Genomic DNA, 27,945 nt, shown 5'->3' on the forward strand with positions numbered 1-27,945 from the left:
GCATGAATCTATCTGACAGAAGGATGAGATTGAAAGGAAGCACGTTTGAATACTGTTAGAAAGGAAGGAAGCAAATAATTTTGTATAGACTTTTTAGTCAGATGGAAACAAAGAAAGCGATGTGTAAATTACGGGACCTCTTTCTTGATACCTGTCGTGAAACAAATTTATACGAAATCTAAAATAATAGGGAGTGGTAGATTTTAGATCCATGGGTAAATAGACACATGGTAATTGAATGGAATCGTCATACGCATAATACAGATAAGGTTTTCCTAATTGTTTCACTCTCTGTTTTGCCAACACTTGAACTTGAGATCTGCGTCATCTAGTTTTAAACAACACGACACGATGTGCATTGCAACAGATGGTACGATGCACTTTACTTTGTTGCAATAAAGTTTTAAGTACTGTAAATAATACCTGCATTACAATGCTATAATTTTCGCGTGAACCATAGCTTAATTTCTTTGTCTTCTCCTAACATGTCATCTAAGATAAGATGTGTTACAATACAGTGCGACACGATCCCAACGTTTTCACGAGAAATTCCACTGACAAACTAAATGGCTTCTCCATGACTTTCTTGAGTAACGTGTAAGACGATTACCACTCTTTGCAGTACAACAGGATACGTTGTGGAAGACTATCAAACAACTCTGATGTGATCAAACACAGTTTTTCCTGAACTACTAAATCCTGCAATAAATTCAATATAACCTTTCGTTAAGAGCGAAGAATGCAGCGATAGCAAATTTGTTTAGGATTCTGTGATTCCACTAGCGACACAAGACATTTATACATTTTATGAACGTTTGATGTGTAACAAAAACAATAATAATAACAACAAGAGATATTTACATTTTAAAGCCACAAAAAGAGTCCATGTTTTTCTTTTTCTTCATTATCACACAAAATGCATCTGGCACAGTCAACTACCTCTTGTTTCCAAGTATCAAATCGAAACCTTTCCCAGTCAGGTACATCCTTCCAGTCGTAAACCCGTTGGTTTATCCAACTGGTAATACAAATTTCTTGGCAAGTATGAAGATTGGTATCTCGTCTTCACACTGGGGTACAAACTCGTATTTATCACTATTCGTAATACTATTACCACAATACATTTATAGCACACATCTCAAGATGTGGTGGTCATGTCGTTGCAGTTACTGCTCATGATTATCCACACAAAAAAAACTGTTGTTAAACTAAATTCATGTAATGCCGTCACACACACACACACACACACACACACACACACACACACACAGAGTTCTTTTAAAAGTAGTTGATGATAATGTAAATCTTGAACACTGTTTTGAACTTCCTCCTACGGAATTAGGTAGCCCCTGGTGTCAAGTGGTCTAAGATGCCACCCTTTACAGATCACTGACATCTCTGCTCGCGTGATTTCGAGTCTCTGATCGGCCAACCAGGGTAAGTGAGGAAAATAGCCAGTAGCTTCCCGTAGGATCGATGGTTCTTACCGGGAATTTCCACAAAATATACTGGCCGTCATAAAGAGTTTATCACGTGCTGATAAATAACGTTAAACCCACAAAAGAATCCTATGGAATTTTGTTTAAGGATGATGATGTAAGTCGTGAAATTGTAAACCTTATAACAGTTCTGCAGAAGGTATTATTACGACCCTATGATCTAAAAGCAAGTAATAGAAAAGAGCAAAGAGCAGCAAGTTTTGCATGATTCAACAAAAAACATTATTTCCCTAGAATACAAAGTGAAAATTTAAAATGAACTTACAGTATTGTGAATTCAATCCCCAAATAGTCTACAAAGTTTTATCACCAGTCATAATGAATACAGTTCTAATTAAATTCCAGTTGTATTCCAAATAAAATCCAACGCTGACGGTGTTGATGTGCCTGTAGTCTCAAGTGGAATAATATACCAATAGCCTGAAGTGTGATAATGCGTCATTGGTCATTTGGTGAATCACAATAATGTAAGCAAAAAATATCTCTGTTTGAATTCACTATAGTTCCAAATACGTTGTCTCTCTCCAAGAATATTATTGAACACTTTGTAATTCCAGAGAAGAATAATTTGAATAAATAATTCTAGCCTAAATCAAATACTAAACACAAAATAAGACTGATTCTGCTTTAAGATCTTAAAGCAAGAATGAATAGTTTCTAGATATACAAGATAATAAAGCCCTCTACTTGACCTAGGTCACAATTAGCATTTTCTTAAATGAATTTTCCATTCTAGAACAATCTGATACTAAAATTTTAATCTAGCATGTAGTAAACATCAGGTAGACCCGATATTTCATGAGTATTTCCAATGTTCTGGACTCATGCTGAGATAAACGTTGTAGTACTTGTCTTCCTCGTCCCATGTAGACAAGTTTTGCTTTGGCAAAAGATTTGGGACTAGGTCCTTCCAGATATTAAAGCCATTTTCCTTGGAAAATATGGCATCGACTTTCGAAAATTAAGAACCAGACAAGACCGCAGGAAACGTGTATTTTTTAACTTGGAGTCACGGGGTCCAGCATATAGTTTTGTGTTGAATTCATCATTCTTGGTGTGCGTCTATACACGAAATGATCTTTGTGCCCATGAATTTTTTTATACTGGAGGAACGTACTCGTGCTATGATCTGGAAGTCTCGTTGGTAGACGATCTGATACGCTTTTTCCAAAGGTCCACCAACGATTTGATGATTGGATAAACGTAACATTTTGTGAGCATCCATATCTAATCACACGAAAATCTTGATCATTACCGGACTTGAAAGCTTCTTTTAAGACGTCAAAGTCCACCCACTAGACCGGAATGATAATTCAATGTCAGTCGTTTTAATCTCCATTTGACATGCAGTCCTCGTTGTTTGTTTCTGTACCGGTAGCCATAATGTTTAGGTCCACCACTAGCAAAACTCAAACTAGTTTCTTCGGGATGTTCATGAGTCCAACCTCCAAAGTTTTTAAAGTTTTCTTCAAAAGATTCATGTCACATCCTTGTGAGATCCATGAACATTGTAGCAGAGCCTTCATCAATACAGAAAGAAGGAATACTTTTTTGTATACCGAAAGGTGTCAAACCAAAGTAGTATCTTAAGAACATTGCCGAATGTTTCATATAATCTTATTAAACTGGGGATATAAACTTTTTAAATTATATCAAATCATGTGTTACAGTAAATAGATACATCGCTTTTAGTTTTAAATAGAGAGCATTAGTCTCATTGCATACATCCTCTCTATTTAAAACTAAAAAGAGATGTAGCTATTTACTTATTTACATATATAGCTTGTGCAAAGACACTCAAACCCAAGGTAAGAGAAGTCCAGATATGAAAGGAATACAACAAATAAATATCAGAAAATATTTGATCTCTCAATATTAAACTTGGAAGTGATAATTGATTATGTCAGAGTTTTCAGATACATTGTGGGACTGCGGTTTTACATTATTAGGTGTAGTTTGTAACTAAGCTTGAAAAAATGGTAAAAGTAAATTATGAAATAAAAGTAGTCCTCACTCCATTTGATAGAATCACAGTAATAAAAAGTTCAGCATTATCTAAATTATACCATCTACTTTTATCCTTACCTTTGGCAAAAAAAAGTCCTAATAAAAATTAACAATAGACTTTTCAAGTTTCTATGGAATAATTTAATATGAATTTGCATATATTTAGAGTCAAATATAGTCTCTACCCGGTATGTAAATCTGTACAAGTTAAAAACAGACTTGCATGATTAAAATAGCAGAAAATTAACTAATAAAAACAATATTAAAACATATTCTGGTTCCACTGGGGCTCGAACCCAGGACCTTCTGCGTGTAAAGCAGACGTGATAACCACTACACTATGGAACCGGTTGTGTAATACCTATTATAAAATATATTAATAAAAAATGATAATATTGCATACGCATAACTTCACAATTTTCTTTTTTAATTACCAAAGAGTACTAAAATCAAGTTTGACTTACCTTTATGGTTTAATTGTACATAAATCATTGCACTATAATCGAATTATATCAAGACAATCACTCGAGCTTGCTAATCAAGACTGGTATCGTAACTTGAATAGTTCTAATACATTTTTGTTAGCTTTTTATATTGTCAGTATCTCCGTCTAGACAAAAGCACGCTCGCCGCCATGTTTGCCGGAAAAGAAGGGGACAAAGCTGGATTGGAAGAGACGAAGCGGTTATAAGACACCGTGAACATCTTAGTTTAAGCTGTTAGGCTCACAATAAATACAGCGTCAATCAATCAGCATTTTTTGCTTATAATTTTTCAATTGTGGTGTTATTCATTTTGTTTTATAACGTGTTACAATGTCACAACCAGGAGCTCAAAACACGAATACCAACCAAAATTTACCTCCAGAGGTAAGATAGTTACGGTGTGAAATGAGTATACTTATGATGACTTTTGACACATGTAATTTAAAGCTGAAACATTCTTTTTATCATGCAATGATTGCACCACATTTTGTTTGAACGTTTATTCCGCATGTGTTGCCACGTTTTTTTTTTTTTAATGACTGCTGAACTTGGTTTACACCCTCGTAGCCCTACCATGTAAGACATAGCACATGTTATTTTTGTTTGAGTGCTATGTCTTACTAACCAGATAACGGTACGAGTAATCAAAGTTTCAGGAATATGTCACACACTTGTCAGCCCATATCAACACACTTCCACAAATTGATATGCAATTAATATATTTTCATACTTTAATTAATATAATTTATTAGAGAAAAGACAAAGTAAGTAAAGTCTGACTGAAACATCAATTTACTTTCTAGAAAACAGACATGATTTTTCTCCGTTTTAAAGAGAATTCCGTTTTTCTCCTGACTTGAATTTGATTTTTCTTGATATAGTCCCTCTTTTTATCATCTCCGATCCGGTTTTTTAAAAACGGTGTGTTAGGTCATATTCTGCAACGACCCTTGTTACCTTTCGTTCATATATTAGTTCGCCCACGACTGTTGTAAAGAATATTCTGATTGGTCACAATTTTAAATTCATCCAGTGAAACTTTGTGTAATAGAAACTGATGGCATTGAAAAGAAGCATACATGCAAAAATGGTGTCCTGAGTTGTTGAGAGAGACCATGTCACAAGAAGTTTAGATAATGGTTTAAAAAACATGGAAATGGCTGGAGTGAAAAGTCTATGGAAATTTAGTTGGTCAGTTGATAAGAAAACTGAGCACTAGAGGACTGGCATTGTGTGACCTTTGCTCTATGGTAATTGCAGTTGGAAGAGTTTGGATCAGCACCTACAAAAGAAACTGTATACAGAAAAATTGAAGCTCAGAAGGCATCTGGAAAAAGTGCCTTTAATTACTACAAGAAGAAAGATTTTTTGCATGAGAGAACAGATGTAGCTCTGTCAGAATATGTGTACTTCATGTCACCAATACAAGTACCAGCTTGAAAGAAAAAAGGCTCTTATTAATAAGGAAAAGAAATGATTTGCACATTGAGCCAAAAACTCGAAAAGGAAGCCTAAAGAAATATTTGCCAAAGCTGCAAAAAGATCTCAACTGGCTTATCAACAGCTTGTGTTCATTGGAGAGAAAGACAAGTGAATGTATGGGGTTATTTGTATATAGTTGATGTACTTGGGTGTTTATTTTAGATTTGTTATGAAAAGAGAGATGTGTAATATATTTACTGCAAAAATTGAGAAATAATTGTGACTTAATTACAGTGTGAAAACTGACATAACACGTGAATTAACTTAAGCACCAATAGTATTGGAGAACAAATTCATGTGACAATAAATATTTTGAAATTATTCAAGTCAAGTTGAAATTTTTTGGTAAGTTTATTAGTTTTTCAAATGATTATTTTGTTATATATTATGATCATAAGTTGCACCAGGAGCAGTTTTTTGATTGTAAAATGCATTTTTGGCCGAAAAGCCCCTGGACAATCAATCAAGGGCACTACCCCTCGAGACCCCATGGGGGAAGGACCCCCAAACCCCACTTTAACATTGTCAGCTTTTTTTCATGGACTACCCAAAAACATGTCTGAGAAAAGTGTTATTTTAGTTGCCAGTTGTGAGATATTCCTGAAAATTTGACTTTTGTTACAATGCTAGTCAACATCAAATCTAGTCCTCAACATAAGTCATATCACTGGATATTTTTGTTCTGGGAGTGACGGGTCTTGCTGCCTAACTAACAGCCCTGTGTAGCACGTCTTGATGTCGACTAACTTTGTAACAAAAATCAAATTTTCAGGAATATCACACACAACTGGCAACCAATAACGATGCTTTTCTACAAAGTAAAGTTGTGGCCCCGAGTGGTCTAAAGCATTCTCCGTTACGGATCACTGCCATCTCACCTCTGTCTGTGCTGGTTCGAGTCTTGGATTCAGCCAATGTGGGTATGTGAGAAAGCTTGCCGGTAGCTTCTCGTGGGTCGGTGGTTCTTTCCCGGGTTCTTCCTAAACCATTAATACTGGCCACCATGTATAGCCTGTCGTGTGCTGAAAAATGGCGTTAAACCTAACAGCAACAACAAAGTTAAGTTGTATTGCTTTTGTCAGACTTTACTCACCCTGATGTCTTTCTCCAATAAATTTCAGTAGTCCGAGTTTCCTCTGACCCTTGTCACCCCATTTTTGATACTTGGACATTTATGTTGGGGTGTAGGGTCAGAGTCCATTCCCTATTGAAAAGTTGGAATTCGCCGACACCATTTTGTGGGGTAGATGCTTACTAGCTGGCCCAGCAACCTTGAACGACCTTTCATCGACATATACCTGCATGAAATCTATAGAAATATTATTTATTTTCTCAAAAATCGTGAGCATAGCATTCGTTGTCTTTAATCCACTGACAGATGAGATGAAAGTACGTTGTTGCTGAAATTTGACCTGGATCTGGCCATTTGCATTCCGTGTCACTTGACTATCCAACTCTAGCAACCTACATGTCAATGACTTCAGAGGTCATATAGATATGCAGATTAGTTCCAATTTACATTTAAAGTGCATCATTTGTTGCATATTAGCACCATGATCAAGTTTGCAAATTAACAACGTTGTATATTATGTCAGCCTGTAAAAAAAGTAACAAAATTGTGCTTGTGACTGTATTATTATTATTATTATTAAGATAATCCAGTAGTGTCATTAATCTCATGCCATGGATTTTGTCTGGCATATTGATTGTATTACTGAACTTTATACCGTTTCACTTGCCTGCTGATGTGAACATGTTGCAAGTTATTTCAGATCTGACCCTGGATGGTAGGATAACTAGGTGACAAAAGTTATTAAATTTATTTTTTTAAATAATAAAATTGCCAGTTCTTGTTCTCATTGAAATATTGCTGACATGACAAGAAGTGTGAAAATGTGTTCAGTTTTGAATTATTGAGCTTAACTGATTACTGCACATGGCATGTTGTACATTTTGCTATTTACTGCAGTACCACTATGATGTCATCTTGTTAAGTCATGGAAGCCCAAATGGGTAGGCATTATCTATATGATTGAAAAGTTGGGGTAACATATGGCCACATGTTGTTGTTGTAGGGTTTAACGCCATTTTTCAGCACACGATAGGCTATACATGGTGGCCAGTATTAATGGTGGAGGAAGAACCCGGGAAAACCCCGGAAAGAACCACCGACCCACGAGAAGCTACTGGCAAGCTTTCTCACATACCCACATTGGCTGAATCCGAGACTCGAACCCACGCAGATAGAGGTGAGATGGCAGTGATCCGTAACGGACAGTGCTTTAGACCACTCGGCTACTCGGGGCCCCCATATGGCCACATAATTTACTTCTCACTTTATTAAGTAAGCGGGACTAATGCATCACTAGTGATTTTATATTGTTTGGCAGGCATGATGTCAAAATGCTTGCATGACGCACAGGCTAAAGCAATAGGTGTTGCAGAATGGTGCAGTTTTTATTTGTTTTTTTAGAAAACCAACACCCCTCAATATCAAACACAAAATTACATTGCAGTATAAAGCTGAAAGCTGAAATATTTTGTTTACTTGCAGTAAGCAGTAACAATACATGCCATGAGGCTACATGTTATTGAAGTTTGTTTTTCCATGAAACATTGTGGACAATGGACACAAAAAGGATGTAGAGCAGCATGGTCTGATCTTGAACTGTCGAGTGTGGAATATTTAATTTTTTTCCAGGATGCTATGTAGCTTGTACTTGTCTAGTTCTGAATAAATAGAAGCACAATTGCCAAAAATGGCATGAAATGATTTAACAATATTTAAAATTTTCAAAGCAACCTTCCATATCTTAGTATTAGGACTGTGTCTCTTTGCGTATAATGTTAATCCCATGTTGTCTTAATTCTAGTAACTTGTTGATTGTGGAGATGCATCACACTTACATTTTTGGACAAGCAAAACTGATGGTATGTGCAGGATGTGGGCTGTTTCACTGTTTGTCCATCTTTACATCTCCAACCAACCATTTAGCAAGTTGTTTATAATGTCATCTTTGTCTCTTTTGTAAGATTCTCTTCTGGTATCCCAATATGCATTTGAATGAAATTGGTATTGATCACCAAGAGGTATGTCTTGTTCTTCTAGAATGGAGCAGAATTAGCATTACAAGAACTTGTAAGTTTGAATGGAAATGGATACAGTAGGTTTGACATTGAGATATGCTATGTGTTTTAAAAATGTAAAGGAATTGAATCATATTCATCCAATGCTACATTTCTATTTAGTCAGATATGGGGTACAAGCTGCTGAGAGTTCTGGAGAAGACATAAATGTGAAAGCTAGTCCCATGATTTTAATATGTATTCCTGGACAAATGTTAACTGGGGGACATGTGCATTTGTAGACCATGCTTTTTTTTCTTCCTTGAATTTGTTTATGGTGAAATATACATGCAGCAGAAATAAACTTTTTTGTGAATTCTTGCTTTCTTTGCTTCACCAGTTAATACATACATGTACTCAGTACATTTTTTAATGTATAATATGCATGACTTAATGCCTCAGTAGAATTTAATGTCTCTGAGAATAAAATAAAGTTAAAAAGATTTAATGTTTACCTACAATGGTTGCTAATGCTGGGCTAAGTTTGATTGGTACTTTTGTGTAGTCATCATTAGTGGGAAGGAAGACATTGTCAGCAAGTTATGGTTTTGGTTAACATTTTTTATCAGTGTACTGGTTGTGGGCTGAACATGCAGGACTTGGTTTTTACTCGATACTGAAATGCTTCCCATGTCTTTATCTTGGACTCCACGTGTGCATGGGATTGTAGAATAGGCCAAAGAGTATTTTTATGTGACAAGAGGCAAGTAGCAAGAGCCATGATGGCTCTGTTTTCATGCCCAGTTGAAAGAGTGAGTTCAGATCCTAACTTAAGATAGCACGTGTCAGCTACCTTGGTATGTTCCTGGACAAGGCATTTTCTCCAATTATATTGGCCATAAAATACCAAACCAAATCACTGTTATCATTGCTTCAAAACCCATCTAACAGTTATTGACTCTTTGTAGTGATTCTGTCTCTGTCATCATGTCTGCTTTTGTATCTATGTATCAAAACCTATATAAAAGGAGATAGGTTTAGGATTTCTTTTAATTAAATTGCATGACTAAAGATGAAGTTGAGTGAAGCCTAGATGGATTGTCTGCTACAGTATTGCAATTCCCAGTGCTCACTAAGATTTAAAAAAGGTGGCAGAAAAAGATGTGAGAAGTGAAAGGAGCAGCAGTGGCATAATTGTTAGCCTGCCAGACTCAAAAGCAGAAGGGCATCCTGTCCAGATCAGCCTGAGTTCAGTATTTTGCTGTGTCTCATTATTATAATTGTCATGAGTATAACCTTTCACATATTGTGCTCCAATCATTAATGATAAGTGACAGATATGCTGCCAGCAGTCTGTTAATAAGTTACATAATATAAGAAGTTCCAGAGATTTGCACTCACAAACATCTGCAATAAAGAATATTTTGAAATGGCTAACTAATTACCACTCCAGTGGCCTTATGGTTTGAGTGTCTGCCTCAGATGTGGGAGGTCATAATGTTTGATCCCCAGCCGAGTCATACCAAAGACTTGTAAAAATAGTTTTTCCAGCTGCCTCACTTGGCGCTCAGCATTAAGAGGTTAGTGTTAGGACTGGTCAGCATGGAGTCAGGATAATGTGAGTGGGTGGGACATCATGCTACATGTCTGCAGCATGATGCCTCAGTGCTAGACATCACTAGAAACTGTCTCACTGCAGAAATCATAGTGATATGACTGAAAAATTGTTAAAGCTACATTAAAAATCCAAATCACAAACACACACCATTTAATTTTGATTTGGAAGAATGTAATTAATGTCACTTTCATAATACATGTAAAATGGTTTCTTTTAAACAACACATATCAATTTTGTATAATTTTTATAAGAATTATTTTTCGGAATTTTGTAAGATATTTTTCACGGGTTCATAATTTAAAGTGATTATAACACGAACACTGTCTGAGCCTAAATATCTCTGTTCTGGCATCGTTTCTGTTTTCAGCATCACCTTTGCCATAGAAGTCGTTGCTTAGTTTTTGCGTGTAGTTCCATATATTTATTTGAATCTGTTGCATGTATTGTATTGTTTTTCATTATTCTAGGATGTATGATTGTGGGACTCGTGCTGATTTCTCAAATCTCGCAATGAAAATCAACTGAATGCAGAAAAATTGCCCATATTTTCAAAATATGCCTTTATTTTTTCATTAAATTCCAACTGTATTATGAAAATTACACCCTTTTGTCAGATGGAGAATATTCCACCCATAATTTTCAGTTTTAGAATAATACTTCAGGCTCTTTTGGCAGCAGATATATGACAGACAGTAACAATGATCGGGGTTCCAAAAGTCTGAGATTAAGCCTAATGGGCCACATACATGTCGAAATTTCCAAATTACATTTATTTAAACCAATTAAGATTGAATCAAATTATTATAAACGAAAACGAAGGGCATATTAATGACAACAGTCTTATGAATTAAATGTGCTGTTCTAAGCTAACTAAACATTGTTTTAATGTCTTTCAGATGATGAAAATTTGGCAAATTTGTTATACAGTTGGTATAAATATTGTGAAGTCATCGCTTTGAAATTTTGTGATTGTATTCAGCTTAATTTTTCAGATTTTGAGTATTTGAATCTTTGTAGATTCAGCTCTTATAGTTCCTGATCTGTTCAGGTTTGGTTTTTCAGCATTATCATTAGCCAAAAAAAATGAGCAATGCACATTATTCTCTGTAGCTAAAACTACTGATCCTTCTGTTATTATTTATTCACTTCACTGGAATTTCTCACAAACAGACTGGAGTAACAAGACAAGTTGTAACTGATATATTGACATGCTTCAGTTGCATAGTATTTTGAGAAGTCTCACTGTTGTGGATGATTTAAATGTTAGTAAATTCTGTTCATACTTATATAAAAAAAAACATTAATTGATAGCCCATTCAAGTACCAGAAATGTATTACTTGCAGTTTTTGTGTGCTGGTGTCGCAAAAGCACACATTGCATTGCAATAGAGTGTCAGAGTCTTTGAAATAATTAGAATTGCTCAGAAAAGAAAATAAACATTCTGCTATTGTGTGCTGTACTCAAGTATAATAAGGGCAAATTCTTGTTTGAATCAGATACTACCATCTTAGTAACATATTATTTAAGGTAAATATTTTGTTCTCATTTTCCTTTAATCATTTTTAAAAAAAACATGCACAGGATATTAAAGTAGCATCTATTTTGCCTGGAGTTTTCACTCTGCCTGTCATAGACCAGAAGAGCTTGTGCAATGGTTTGCCATCTGCTATGTTAACACAAGTTTGTCATCACAACTGCTTAGAGGATTGCCATGAAACTTGACGTACACATTGATCCCATTGTCTATTTAAATGAAAATTACTCTAGACATCCATTATGGCCATCACAGTGGCCATCTTGAAAATCGTGTTCTTACTGTGAAGGTTATATTAACATAGGACTTCCTCTAGAAGACTTAAGATGTCTAGTTGGTCCTGGATAAAAATTTTATCAATTTAACAGCTAATCTGGTCACCACAACATCAAACTTGATTATCTTGTTATTGCTACTCTACCTAATGGATTGTCACATTGACATGGCATTTCCACCTCAAGACTTCGTATGTTGTAGTGTTTAATGCCATTTTTCAGCACAAGATAGGCTATACATGGCAGCCAGTATAAATGGTGGAGGAAGAACCCTGGAAGAACCACTGACCCATGAGAAGCTACTGGTAGGCTCTCACATACCCACGTTAGCTGAGCCCGAGACTCGAACTCAGACAGAGGTGAGACGGCAGTGATCCGGAGCGGTGAGCGCTTTAGACCACTCGGGGCCCCTCGTATGATGTCTAGTTGGATCCAAATGAATATGATGCCATTTGGAGATCCAATATAGCCACCCATCATAAAAATCTATCACTAATCCTAACAGATGGAAGTCGTGTCAGCATTTGGGTTTTCACTATGACCTCTTTTTCTCCAGGACATGGTCTTCCTTTTTAGTCCTTAAATGTATACACTGATAGTTACCAAACACCTGCAGTTTTGACCAATGTTGATACAAGTTTCTATGTATTCAGACACAAGTCAGTGGATTTCAAATCATGATAATCTTTGAATTGCTGCTGCACTAATCTACTTGTGGTTTTCACCAGAGAACTTATGATGACTAGTTGATCCTGAATGAAAATTATACCTATCAGAAATCCAGTATGGCATACATTTCAATGTTTTTTTATTAATACTCCTCTACAGTTGATGGTCATATAATGGGGTTTTCACAAACAGACTTCTTAAGGTATTTAGTAGGTCCTAAATGCAAAAATGTTGCCCCACAATCTTCCATCATGGCTGCTGCATTAAATAAATCTTGTAAGTCTTGTCACTGATTCTCATTTGACATGGAGTTTACGCCAAAGGTCTTCTATTATTAGTGTCTTGTGTGTCGTAATAGAAAATCATTCTATTGTCGTCCAGTATGGTCACCAATCGTGGCTTCTTTGAATACCGTGTTGCTCATCAATATCAGAGATGGTTTCAACACTCAGCAAAAAAAAATAAGAAATTGTTTTAGAAATTCTTTTTGGACAGTTGATCATCAGTCCCTACAAGTGACGTGTTTATTTTGGCTGCAATTTAAGGCTAATGCTGAAAAGTATGAATTCATCCAAATGCCTGTGATGTACGATGCATGGTAAGATTGTTTTACTTGCATGAGTCTTTCCTTAGCTCTATTTCTATTGCACTGTTGTATGTACAGTCAGGTCATCAAACTTGAGTGCATCAATTGCAAGATCTAATAATAGGAAACAAAAAAAAAAATTGTTCAAATGAATCATTTTTACTATAACGGTTTTGGGGGTTTTGTTATGCAGGGAAGTAACCAAGAAAGCAGTCTGACATTTTTGTCCGTATTTCAGGCATGGGATTTCCTCTTGGCCAAGGTAATGGTTCTACACTAAACTTAGAAAAAAGTACACACAATCAGTTGTTAAAACTATAAATTTGGGCATGGGAGAACAGTGAAGCCAGATTTGAAGAAGCTGTTATTTATGTTGCGATGATGGCTATCTATCTTTATGTAACCAATCTTGTTTCTGCATAATAACTCGATTTCTCCACTATCAACAGTTACAAATCTTTGTGGATGGCTTGCACTTGGTCTTAGGAAGAATCTTATTGGTTTTGGGATCATTGGTCAGGGTCGGTGATTAAAAGAAAAACTTGTTCTGCATAGCAATTTCAGTCCTCAATCATGTACCTTTGCCAAGTATGTGGATGAATTGCATGCTGGGTAAGAAAGAAACTTCTTTGATTATGGAGTCAAAAGGTCAGATGACAAGGGCACATTGATTTTTGTTGATCAACTTTAGTACGAGTTCTTTCTGTGGAAGGCTTGCGCCTACAGTATGGGAAAGGTCAGTACATTTGGGGGAGAAAAGTCAGGGTCATTGTGGTTCAAAGACAAACTGATTTTCCAGTAAAACTTGTTTCGGAGCAAGTTTCTTCACAAAACTTTGTGGAAGTCTTGCATGAAGGGCATGTAATTAAGAACGGGGGTCCAAAGTTCAGAGGCTATCATCATGGTAAGTCTTGTTAGAATCTAATAGTTCTTGGAAGTAAATTTTATTCTTGACTGCATACATTGACCAAAGGTCAGAATCTGGGGGTATAGACTTCAGAGTCAACGCTGTGGTACTAGTGCCTACAAAGAGGACTTTACATTATGGGGTGGCTATATAATATTCAGTTCATGGTACTCTTTATAACAATTAGGATCTGTGTTCAGAATATCTTTACGATAGTATTTATGTTTGTTTATTCATGAAGGAATTTGTTTAAATAAGAGCTATGCATGTACATATATTTCATGAGTTGTGTCTGTACTACTTTCATAGCAGTCATTCAGATTGAAATCATGCATCAAACATTACTGGCATTGAAATTACCAGTGTCTTAAGTGGAATGTAAGATACAATTACTGACATTATTTACATTAGCAGGCTTACGAATTGGACATCATTATCAGAAATTTGGTGTAGATTATTTAGCCTCTCTTTCTTCCACCCAATTAAATCCTTTCTTTAAGATCCATAAATCAGAGATAGCGTTGTTTTTTATTCCAGATTTATTAATGGGTTTTCGTAATCAGATATAATATGTTCTTATGCATTGTTCACAGGAGGTTGGTTATGTTCCTGACAAGGTGAAGAAAGCAGAGAAAAGAATAGAGGCATGTCCATATGATACAGAAGCATGGAGTGTACTTATACGTGATGCCCAGGTAAAATGACCATGTTGATATGATGGAGTACGTTTGGATGGATATATATATATATATATATATATATATATATATATATATATATATATATATAGACTGGAATTTTCTAAATTGAATGTTAACAGGTTCACTTAACTATAATTTGCAAAGGCTTTTGAATTACAGGCACATACCTTTGTCATAACTAATGTGTCCTCATGTTTTGTGCCTGTTAAAAGCTGGAGTGTTAGTGGAATGTAATAGCATGCTGTACTGTAGATGTTGGGAATAGTGTTCATAAGGTGTATCATCTTTGCTGGCCAAATGTCATCAATCCAATTAATTGAACATCAACCCTTGGCATAACTGAAACCATATTTATCACTCCACTATCCATTTGTATGCTGCTGAAAGAAACTAATCGAATCAGATTGCTCATAACATTTGCTTGTGTAGATAATGGGAATAATCATTGTGGCCTCCATAGACAACACATCACCTGTCACTTCCTCCTGTTTAAACCATCAATACATAAATTCCTTCATTCCAGTCAGTGCATGTTGGTATCATGCAAGTCACCATAATGAATACTTGTACATAATGAATTCTTTCATTGGTCAGACGATCATGTAGAGGAAACTTGTTCAAAGTGCTTTTGGTTCACTGCATATGTGAAGGTCAGTTTCTGTTGCTTCCAGGAATTGGTAAAAGCTGGGAGAAATAATAGTTTTGTTCCCATCTGGGAAAAGATCTTTAACTTTGTAAATATTGATCAAAATCAGGGGAAACAAAGGAATTTTCTGCTAGCACTTGATGACCAAAAAAAGCATACGTAATTGAGTAGTAATTAAACTGATCATAAGAGAAATTTATACGAGTTTGTACCAGAGTTTTGGGAGATTGGAGAACTCAAGTTTTTTTGACACAATTTGTGTATGGATCATCTGGGTGCTTATCCTACATATATTTGTAAAAACAATCCAAGTTCTTAGGTAATCCAGTTGATCAAGGAGACTGGTTATACCTTAGTCTACTCAATATTGATATAATTATTTGTAGACAGAAAGCAGACCAGTCAAGCATCTCAAGAAGAATAATAAAGCTTATCTTCCTCACTTTCCCTTTTGATATGTAAAGTGTACAAAAATGTAGTGTGATCAGTTCTTGTTATGGTAGTTTGCACTGGGAATATGTGTGTTGAGCATTTTAAGATGTAGTAACTGTCATCACCCAAACTCGACCTTTGCTGTGAATTTTTCTCCCAGACCTTGCTAAATATGTAGAAAATTTTCTGACTGTTTGGGCTATTTTTAATGCAGAATCCCGTGCTGTGGGCGTCTATGACATTGACTTCATTAAACATGCAGTTCAGAGTACACAGGAAAAACATATTTGTCCTGCGTAAAAATTGGCTGGTCTGAGGAAAACTCTTGCTCCTCTACTGGTTGAGTAGGTGTAGATTGACCGGTAAATTTTTCTTTAAAAAGTGGGGGAAACCTGCATTGGTGGATATCGAATGAAGTGGTTAAATGGTGGTTGTCATGCAAAAATGAATTGAAACATGAGAACCCAAATATGCCTAGATACATGTACACGTATACCTGAATTCTGTCCTTTGTCACAATTACTGTAAGGATCAAAAATGTTACCTATGCCCATGTGTGTTCAAGTCTTGGATTGATTAATTAGGGTATGTGAGAAAGGTTGCCAGTAGCCTCCTGCGGGTTTATGGATCTTCCAGAGGCTTTTCTGGTTTCTTCCACCACCAGATATACTGGCTGCCATGCATAGATTATCATGTGCTCAAAAATCAATTTAAATTCATAAAAACTAAATTAAAAATCGTTTTAATACTGTCCATGAATGCCATGGAGTGTATCACTTTATAGAGAGGCCATTTTAAAATGAAGTATATTATAAATGAAAGATCAGTAAATGTGACCCATGACTATACCTGCCTTTTAACATGAACATGTCATAGTGAAGGGTGCTTTAGTAATGTAGGGCTGCATTTATGAAAAACTTTTGTAAAATTAATGTTTTTTTATTTAAAGCTAACATGGTCTTGGTTAAATAGAGGTGTTTGTCTTACATTTGTTGTTGAACATAGTTATATAATTTGGACAGGTTGTTTCCAGAAAGCAGTATATTTTATGCTGTCTTTTTTGGGAGTCGTGGTAGCTCAGTTGGTAGAGTGCCAGACTGGATCCAATGGTTGCAGGTTCAGAGACCACACAGGTTAGCAGCCTTGGTGTGTCCTTAGGGAAAGGTGCATAGCTCCATTTCCTTAGCATGATATGTCCAGTAAATGTGTTTAAAGTATCAATTAAACCAATACAAACAAAAACAAAAATTGATATTATCTTTAATATATTTTGTAGACTTTGTTAGGATGAAAAGCAATCCAGTTCACGACATAAATCATAAGAAAGATAGTTGCTTGATGACTTGAATTATTTATTTATTTATTAGATGAAGAAGATAGAAGATGCCAGGCCAACATATGAGAGATTGGTGACCCAGTTTTCCAATGCAGGAAGATACTGGAAGATATATATCGAGCATGAGGTTAAACATTTTAAATTTTCTATATCAAGAAGTGCTTTAAAGTTTTCATTTCCACAGTTATAAGGTTAATACTATAAGAGATATGCAACCAACATGTTATCTCCATTATTAGATCATTCTTTTCATAAAAAATAGTTTATTCATAATTTTCTGACACAGCCAAGATCTGTTAAAATGATACAGTACACATATTCCTAGTCTAATGCAGAATATTTAAAGCACTTCATTTTTGCATCAGTATATTTTATTCATAATCCAGTGATATTGATTTTTCAATATACATTGAAGTCGTAAGAAAGTTTTATTTACATGTGTCATTAGGATCATGGAAAGTTATACCACCACAGTGGTTTGTACTTTCATTTTTGATAAATTTTACTAAAGTCCAAAGTGTCTTACTCATTTGTGACTTGTGTTGTTTTCTTAATATTGGTGATAAAGCTAGTTTGCAAATAAATTAGGACATATATTCGCGCCGATACTTCGACAGCGCGTCATTTTTACCGAGTCTGTGTGGTGAGCATGTGTTTAATGGGGAGAGAGATATTAATGGTCATGGTTTCATAATGATTTAAATGCTTTTTGGGGGATACTTGAATTTATTCATCTGATGGGGTAAACTGAGAAATCACTAATTTAGGATAACCCTTTTGCTGGGTGTTGAAATAAGGATTAGCATAACATTTTTACTGATCCTGCCCAGTTTTGCAGTTGCTGGTAAAAGTACCCCAATCAGTTCCATGTTTCTCTAAATACTCAGTGCAGAGGGTGCACATCCTTTTTTCATATTGTCATGTTTCGTTTTTATGAGATCTTGAGTACTTCATTTTCTATTGATCATATTTATGTTTGCACTCTTTTAATCATCTGCTTTTTTTTTCACTTTAGAGGTAACATCTTTCCGATTGTCACCTCATGATGCAGTGACTGCTGATCAACAATGTTCTACAAATTCAACTTTTCTATTAAGTAAATAGCATTATTACTTTGAGGCAGCCAATGCTACATTTTCCCACTGGCCAAGTTTTGGCAGTAGCCTGATACTAAGTAATTTGTTGTCCTCGTTATTGGAATTAATACTTTGAACCAGAATTCTGGGCATGGACATTTGGCACCTTGGTGCATGAAGGTACTTGTGGTCATTTTTTTTGGATCAGGCATTCATTATACTTTGTCAGGTGATGGGTCTTTGTTAGTGCTTATTGAACATGATAAACAGTTTATTTAACCATGAAAGGGAATGTTTTGTTGGATATATGAGTGGTTCTTCCAGTAGTTTTTTCCAAGTTCTTTCTCAGCCATATATACTGGCTGCCATGTCATGTGCTGAAATATGTATTTAAACCCAAAAACAACAATTATGTCTTAAGATATCAACCTATGGACATTCTTGCAGAGCCAGTGAAATTGTAAGGGTTGGGGTTTTAGTGTTCAAAGGCAAATAAATTGATATAAGAATAGTGGATTATTGTTAATCATGCAACGATAATAAGTAGATTTTATTGAAACAAATATATTGATTTTAAATTTGTCTCCTTTATTACAGATTTATAGAGATTGTTTATATTTATAAGTAAGATCAGTATGAATGCAAGTGTGATCTAGTTTTGCAACACACTTTATCTGCTCAGATTTGTTTGCCTTCCTGATTTTCCATTTTAAAACATTGTGAAAACCATGGATCATTAGTGTGCATGTTTTATATACATACTGAGCTGGACTTGCTTTTTGCTAAGGAACATATATTTATCAATAGCACTTCATGTACAATATTGACCAAACAATCCTTTTTAAATATCTGCAATATTGGTCTAATGAAATCTATTGTCACTTGGTCTGAAAGTCAGTGTTCATCTCCTTCATCCTCTAAAGGCTATCAGAGATGCAGATGTACTTTCATCAGGGATGTTTAACATAAAATGATTTGTTTCTGTTTAATACTTTGATGCAATTTTTGACTACATAGAGAAAATGTTGTTCATTAGATTAAATCAGTCCAGTTCAGTTTAGACCAGTCTTTGCTTGTAATGGTGCAAGAGTGGAATTTGTGAGATGCCTCACAGTCAAAGCCAGATCAAGCAGAAAGTATGCGCATGTGTGTTTGTGAGAGAGAGAGAGAGGGAGAGAGAGAGAGAGACCCCCGGAGATGGGGGTGGTGCATTGTTGATGCCACATAATTTGTGATTAAATCAATACCTTTTCTTGGAAGCATACACTTAGGCATCAGATAATTTATGAATGTTAGTAATTGATGGATCTTTATTTTCTGCCTAATTTTCTCAGATAGCCAAGATTTTCTTAACTCCAGTATAATTGTATTGTTCATGTGTATACCTATTATCGCCATCTAAATGTGATGGATAAAAAATTAAAATAGATAATAATAATGAGGACTTTGTATCTAATCTTTAGAAGCTCTAAGTGCTTTACAACATTAGACAACACCTGTAAGATAAAAAAAACATAATGTTATGATTACAAAAACAAACACCATGAAATTAGAAAACATTAAACATGCTGAGAATATTTAAGGTAGGAAACATTATTAGGTCTTTAAGTTTGTTAGATGCCATTTTCACAATAGGAAAACCAAACTGCATATTTTTGTTAGAAAGAAGGCACAATTTTAACAATTATTTTTCAAAGAAGCCTGAAAATTTTCTTCCTTCATGCCATCATTTTCATCTAACTCTGCCAGCTAATGGAAAGTAATTGACATTAATCTGTGTTTGGAATTATCAGTTGCATATAAATGATTTAACTAACATAACCCCAGTGAGTTGTTAACAGTGGGTTAAGTCCCATTATCAAGGTAGTAACACTGGTAAGGTGTCATTTGTATGGTACAGTGTGAACAAGTGTATTGTATAATGTGATCAGTTGTAATATTTCCTTTTTATTACTTTCTTGCTAAATGTCTCTGATCACATAATGTTATCATTTTGAATGATGGCTGTTGGACTAATATCTTTGCAGACATGGTCTATAATAGTGTTAATAAATTTAATCTGGGTATTTTAGATTAAGATTGTTAATCTATAAAAATGTATGCAGAGTGTAACCTTACACCGAAACCAATAGATCTTTGTGATTTGGGAAATGAACATTAATGCTGAATGTTGTCAGTGCACACATGCATGACGTAGTGACTGCGTGAAAGCTGATAAGAATGTTGATGCAGATTGTCATGTTGCAATGTGTGCTGGATATGGATGTTAGTAGATGCTGCTCACAATGTTTCTTCAGTCGCGATCGCAAGATAAATTATCGTATTAACTGCGAAGCTATGTTAAAAAAGTAAGTGTTAAATTTTAACTGAAATTGACCTATCGACAAAGCACCATTTTATCTTTAGCAATATAACTTCATTAAAATTTGAGATTTGTTTGTAATAAATTGCTTAAATATAGAACAAGTGACTTGTAATACTAGTAGTTTGTATTATAAGCCACTTTCCTGTTAAATATGCATGTATATTTGGATTGAAATGGGCCGACACTGGATTTGATTTTTTGTTATATATTGTGAGAGTTCTGATCCCTTGATCTCTGACAAAGTAAAATGCCTTGGTAATTATGCAGTTATTGATGGTTGGCCTAATATAATTGTCCATTGGATTCTGGGATTTATATTATGACATTTATCGATAGGTCAGTTTTTTTTAGGAGACAGCTGTCGCGTTGCATAATAAACTCTGGGAAATCTGACTCCAACAGAACTTTAAGTCTTATCAAGTGTTGCACACCTATTCCTTTTTTAAGTACAAATTTATTGGTACAGATTGTTCAGTGATTGTATTGCTATATATTCCTTGAGTAAGCTATTCATCCAAATTGATTTTGATAATCGATTACAATCTGTTTGCCGTTATCAAATCAAGAAGTTCATATTCTCTTTTTGACAGTAATTTTACTTAGTATGTACATATCTGACTTAGATTGTCACCTATGTATACTTGTCAATGTTGATCAGTACATGAAGTCAACATAGTTGACTTAACAAGGTGATGTTTCTGTGAATAAACATTGCCACAATACTAAAATGTAGTCACTATTCATTTGTGTTGTTTTCACTGTTTTTACTTGGGAATGACTCCTTATTATAAGATCTGAAATCTGCCATACCTTTGTCTTGATCTGTTTTAAGTTGTTTGTTTATGTGTCACACTTGCCGCTGAATTAATTAGACTTAGTGAATTATATATTTGTTCAGAAAATTAATGTGTTGATCAGATATTTGGGAAATATAATTTAAAAATATTCAAAGAAGGCATATACAATTATTAAACAAAAATACTATTTAAAAAAATATTCATACACTCAATTATTTTCAGTTCCTGATTTGTTATTGCTTTAGTTTTAGAATTATACTTGACACATTTTCAGACAGTATAATAATATATGCCAAAAGTTAAAACTTAATTGTGTGAGGGATTGGTATCATCTCGTGTACTACAGACTCTGGGGCAGTCATTTAATTATATCAGGATACAGGCTGGGGGTGTATGGCGGTCGGTCAGTTATCTTGGGTACAGACCAGGGGGCAATCATCCATTATAGGATTTTGACAAGTACAGAAAATAAGCTTTCACACGTTGATTGTCTTGTGTTTTGTGGCTATAAAGTGTTTAAACACTGGAAATTATAATCATACATTTTGTAGGATAATTATAGGCAATGTCAAATGCCTGATGCATGTTGGCAAATGAATGATGAGCTTATTTGTCTAGCAACATGTCTATTTTGGGACTGCTTGTATTTATATATAAATAGATATGAATGACGAATGCTATCAGGCTGTGGGGTTATAATTAATAATCTAATGGGAATCAACCTCGTGTGAGAGTTGCAGCACTTGTCACATGTTCTGCACACACCAAACCCCAGACCCTCTCTCAAACAAGTGTGCTGTCCTTAAAAACGTTAGAACTTGTACATAAAAAAAATAGTATTCAAGTTTAGCGGACACTAGCTGACCAAGTAATTTTACTCTTCAGAATTACATTTGCTTGGGATTCATCTGACATAAAGGTACATGGAAGTTATTATTGAAAGTAAACCATTAAATGAAATTTTTATACACAGCAAGAGTATTGTCTGGCCAGAATAATATTATTTTTACATTATTGGAAATCAAACCATAGTTTGTGAATTCCGAGTAGCTATAATTAGAGAAGAGATCATCACTGAATCACCTAGTGAGCATGTCTGCTACGCAGCTTTTCAGAAAGGTCAGTTGGTAGGGAGGGTGTGTATGATGCAACCATGCAAGATGAAGTGTGCTACTTCATGGACATTATGTTCCTAGATTAGGGATGAATCATCAAAATGCGACCCATGTGATTTTATATTCATACATACATACATAACACATGTGCATGCACACTGAAACCTCTTTAGGACCAAACGTCATTGGGATCAAATTAAAAAATAAGAGGAGAAGGTGTAAGCCCGGTTCTTAATTTTCAGCAAAGAATGATAAATTTTGAGACCTGTCTGTTTATGTTTGAAAACAAAATTGCTGTTATAAACTTTCATGCAAGTAGGATCCCATTTTGAACAATGTAGACCCTAATTTACCATTGAATAATGTGCTGGTATATCACTATGTTGTTTGTTCTACTGAGTACTGATGGTGTGTTTGGACAAAACATGATTATCCAGTCAATTTTAAAATTTAAGAAACGGGCCCCCTATGAATGAGTGGTCTTAGGTGGTCGCCTTTGCAGAACACTCAAATATCTCAGCTTTGTCACTTTGAGTCTTGGCTTAATCAATAATCAATTAAGAAAGCCTGCCAGTGGCTTCCCGTTTGTCAGTGGTTCTTTCTGGTTTCTTGCTTGACCACTGGCCACCTTGTATCATCTGCTTAAAAATGTTGTTAAACCCAACAATAACATCAGTTCTAAAGCAGATAATTAAGGTCATGATATTTCATCTGCTTGGGTTTCCATATTTGACTGAAATGACTTGGGTTTTATGGGGTTAATTTTAGAGGGAAAAATAACACTTGGAACTGAAAATTTAATTTGGATTTCATAATAGAGGGACTTTAGTTTACTTAGAGTTTATTGTACTGTAGTAGGGCAAATATGGGACCAGAAAAGTAATTCTTTTTCAAGAAACATTTTCCTTACTGAGACTTTAGTTGTGTGTTCGTGTCTATGACAGATCCATGGATAATTTCTACTATTTGTGTCAAAACTTGGTGATTTTATTTTGACTTGATTGGTTGATAATTAGTATTAGATGAAAATTTTAGTCTGTGAAATCATTTCCACAGGGAAAAATAAGAAATAAAATTGGATAGTAAAGTTTGGTTCTACATACATTCAAATGTCTATTTATTCCATATATTTTATACTTTCATTTGTGACAATATTCTACTTCCTACTGGAGCTGTTATATACATATCCCATTTTCTCACTTTAGTTACTTACAATATCCCTAACTGCATAAGTGAAGCAGACTTGGGTTCAGTTACAATGTAATTGGTACAATGGAAGGTCTTGATTTGTGTAACTGTTCAGTTACAAGTCAATTACAAAAGCAAAGATAAACGTGTTTTTCAATTCCAAACAAATTAAAATAATTGAGAAAATATATATATTTATCTTAACTGTCAGGCCAATAATATAGAATAAGAAAGGCTAAATTTTGGATAAGATTTTATTCTCTTACCCTGCTAAGTGCTGTGGCTGAGATACAAACTTGAACCAGCCTTAAAGTTACTTAGTCAGTATGGTAATGTGTAAAACATAATTAAAAGTGACCAAACTTGACAAGTCTCATCGTCTATAAAACTCATTTCAGTGCATACTTACCCATCAGTACATAAAGCCACATGAAGAGGTGATCAGAAAAGTTGAAACAAAAGAGCAGCAATAGTCGCTGAGTCATAACATTTTGTTTCATTGTTATTGAAATCCAGGGCAACCTGTTCCAGACTTGAAGATATTTCAAATTGGTATTGTCTGGGTATGAATTCGGTTCAAGTCAAACTTGCAAACTTTTAAAAAATTTCAACTGAGGAAAAGTTTACTAAAATTATTGGGTAATGTTAGGCATATGTTATTAAATGCATGGAGTGAAAATGATTCATAATATGAAACAAAAAAAAAACGTGTTTCATATTTTTACCATCATAGCAATAGCAGTAGCTCTGCTGCATTGTTGTACAGAGGCTTCCTTTCAATTATCCTCTTATCTCCGCTCCTGTATTTGTTTTCGCTTCTGGATAAGAATCTTGAATACTGTACTATATCTTGCTATTCTGCTTCTCTATTCATACATCATTTGCTTGTCATCATAAATTATTAGGATGTTCATGTTTGCACTTTTAATGAAATCATATCTGTCATGCCTAAATAATCTTTCTACCTTCCTTTCTCTCTCTATCTTTCCTCTCCCTCTCTTATCTAACAACACTACTGTTCATATTGTTTCAGTTAAATAAGGGTGTATTACAGGAGTCATTTTTGTATATGCCTGACAAAAGGCAGAATGTACCTTGTTATGACTTCCATCAATGTGTTAACTGTTTCATATCTGCACAATGCCTGGTTATACTTCAGGATCAAAGATTTAGAATAGACCCAGTGTAACTGCATGCCACAAGAGGTGACTGTTAGATGCAGGAGCCATGGTGGTTAAATTGTTAGCTTGCTGGACTCTGACCGAAATATTGCAGATTCGAATCACACCATTGGATGGTCCCAGGTTTGCTACTATGGCATATTCTTGGGCAGTGCATTTTACCACTTTGCTTTGGTACTAAATAATCAACCATAAAACACCAAAACAAACCAATCTTTAGTTTTAATCCAGATATCTTTACCAAACTTTGTGATAACTGCGACTCAGAAAAAGATTTCCACAAAATGACACTAGATCAACATCATGGACCATGACCAGAAGTATTGGATCACGTGCATTTGTATTAACGAAATAGCCTATTGATTTTTTAGTTCAAAGGACAAGGTCACTGTGACTGAAAGAAAATGTTTTTTTGGTCAGTAACATTAATTGTACTAAATCCCAAATCTGAACCAAGCGTTGATAGTTTCACACTTATGGTAAAGAAGACACTTGTCGATTTGGGGATCAAAAAGATCATTGGAAAAAAAATTATTTCTTCACAATAACGTTTGTTCTATATGATTTGAAAGAAGCCTGCTGGATTTGGGGTCAGAGGTCAAGATCACTGACTGAAAAACGAAAAATGGTTGCCGCACAGAAATTTCAATTTTCGACCATGTACCATTACCCGAGTTTGTGGATTGTTACTGATGATAACAGTCGAAGGTCTAAGTGAGTGAAAGTAGAAAAATTATTTTTTTATAATTTTATTTTTAGACCATGTACCATGTTCCAAGTTTGCAGAGAGCTTGCAGATTAGGAAGAGGCCTTTTGATTTGGAGATATATTTTTAAAAAAGGTCGACGGTCAAGGTCATTGTTTCGAAAACAAACTGGTTTTGCACAATAACTTGTATTATAGCTCCATAGCCAAACGAGAGGTGACTAAGTGCAACGTAGTGCATTAGAGTACGAAAGAAACCTATAGGTTTTGGGGTCTGAATATAATGGTCATGTTAAGTATTAAAAAAAAAATGGTTTCTGCACCTCGGCTTTAGTTCAAACCTACATATCTTGACCAAAAACCAAGACCATCGAGACACGTTGGTCTGTACTCCAAAGACGTCTCTCTCCTAGTTGTGTCTACCTTATGGACTATTGAGTATGTAGTGGGTGTTATTTTACTGTTTAGGTTATTCTTTGGGTCGGATAATAGGTGATATTGTTAGCGTACACACACATATATACATATATACCAAAATTTGAACAAGAAATAAAGCTTTCAGAAGAAAGCAAAAGCATGGTTCTACATATACGGATTAGTGCACTGTATTAGGATGTATTCAGGATGATCATTTGAGTGATGATAGAAACAAAGTTGATGTAGGTCGGTTTTCTTCGAAGTGTTGATTCGGTTCCTCTCGATATGTATACTCCTATCTAGTTTTATGACTGTAAGCAATAAGGTCAAGATACATGCCTAAATTACCTGAACATTAAATGCGTACATAGTCGCTTAAGTGACAAAGTAGGTCCTCGTGATCCACCTCTTGTCATGCTATTTGAGATGCTTAAGATGACGGAGATGTTTTATCGTGACTGAAGGCTAACGTGTCCAAGCAACGCCTCTGTAAATAAAAAGGTCAGTGTCCAGTTGTGCATTGGTGGTGTAGTATGCCTCGAGATGTAACCACATAAGACGTTAGAATGGTTGCAGAAACTTCCCTATAAAAATTCATGATCAGGAACAGTTGCCAATATTCACTGTTGTGGTGTAGTACTCTAAACGAGTTGGTGTAAGCAACAGTGTCCTAGAAACTGGCCACAATATAAAAAGCATCATGATCATTAGATTATGAAAGTATGTCATCGTGACGTACTTTCATGTGGTATACTACTGGATTCATAAATGTATCAAATTTCGTGACAGCGCAATCAACAAGCCCCCGAAACTGAAAATGAGCATAAACACTTGTGAAAGTAGGTCACAGTGACCCGATTGTGATGTGGTTTGTACTCCTCTGGATATGTGTACATTTAAAGTGTCCCAGGCTCAAACCTAAATTTTCAAGGTTTCATGATTACTGGAGCCGAAAAAAGTTGGTTTCAGTGAACTGTGTTTTGGTATTGTGGAGTACTACTTTTGGTGATGTATATTGACAAGTACATAATGCCTAAGAAATTGACCTAAGCAAAAAGGTTGAGATTTTTGTTTAAAAACGACGAAGGCGGCTTCACGCAGGCGGAATATTAAAAAAAGTACAAATCAAAGAATGTTGATAATTGTTTATTTCTTTTCTATTTGCAAAATACCATTTTATCTGAAATTGATCAGCACTGGAGCTGAGTAGAAAAATTGATGTTTGGAGTTTGTTGGAGATATATGCATGATACGCGTCAAATTTAAACATTACATTGATTTTCGTTTGTAGCCCCCTATTTACTAAAAGCATAATGTATATTGTAGACTCTGAAGTGCATTTAAGGAAATATAAATATCCGTTTCAAAGATGGGTTTTGCTCAAGTTTTAGAACTTATTAAGGGTGTAACGATATACCGATTTACCGGTAAATTGCGATACAAAATGCCAGAAACGGTATATCGCGATACGAGTTTAGTAATACCGGTTTTCCGGTTTTATTTTCTTCACCAACATTAGCCAGTCCATAACTAGCTTTGAGCACACCAATGTCTTTTATTAGTCTTAACGTAGTTACCAAAATGGCGGCTTCTGTATATGAGCTAGTGAAGAACCCAAGAGCAAAGAGTTCTGTTTGGAATAATTTTTCACTAAAAAGGGAGTTTAGCACTAATACAATTGACAAAACTGTCGCTGTGTGTAATGTGTGCAAAACTGAAATCAAGCACGCAGGCGGTACGACGAACCTCTCGACTCATTTACGGCGTCACCATCGATCATTACTTTCCATAAGTACTGTGCAACAGTGACACAACCTCTAACGCAACAGCCGAAGGTTCCATTAAAAGTGTACATAT

At 35.1% G+C, this 27,945-nt stretch overlaps 1 protein-coding gene and 1 non-coding gene across 2 annotated transcripts in view; one reads left to right on the forward strand and one right to left on the reverse strand.

Annotated features, from left to right (window-relative positions):
• Positions 1–3,781: 3,781 nt before the first annotated feature.
• Positions 3,782–3,854, reverse strand: Trnav-uac (transfer RNA valine (anticodon UAC)). Its single transcript has one exon. It is a non-coding gene; the product is annotated as a tRNA-Val (tRNA).
• A 271-nt stretch (positions 3,855–4,125) lies between these two features.
• LOC149786713 (cleavage stimulation factor subunit 3-like) overlaps positions 4,126–27,945 on the forward strand; it is a 95,588-nt gene continuing 71,768 nt past the window's right edge. Inside the window, exons 1-3 of the mRNA XM_089977212.1 lie at positions 4,126–4,375; positions 14,723–14,824; positions 17,276–17,371. Of these exons, the coding sequence (XP_089833338.1) occupies positions 4,322–4,375; positions 14,723–14,824; positions 17,276–17,371 (252 nt within the window). The 5' untranslated portion in view covers positions 4,126–4,321. The remainder of the gene's footprint in view (positions 4,376–14,722; positions 14,825–17,275; positions 17,372–27,945) is intronic.

The sequence above is a fragment of the Sinohyriopsis cumingii genome, chromosome 12 (genome assembly GCF_028554795.1).
Source record: "Sinohyriopsis cumingii isolate HCF-2022 chromosome 12, ASM2855479v2, whole genome shotgun sequence".
Taxonomy (NCBI): domain Eukaryota; kingdom Metazoa; phylum Mollusca; class Bivalvia; order Unionida; family Unionidae; genus Sinohyriopsis; species Sinohyriopsis cumingii.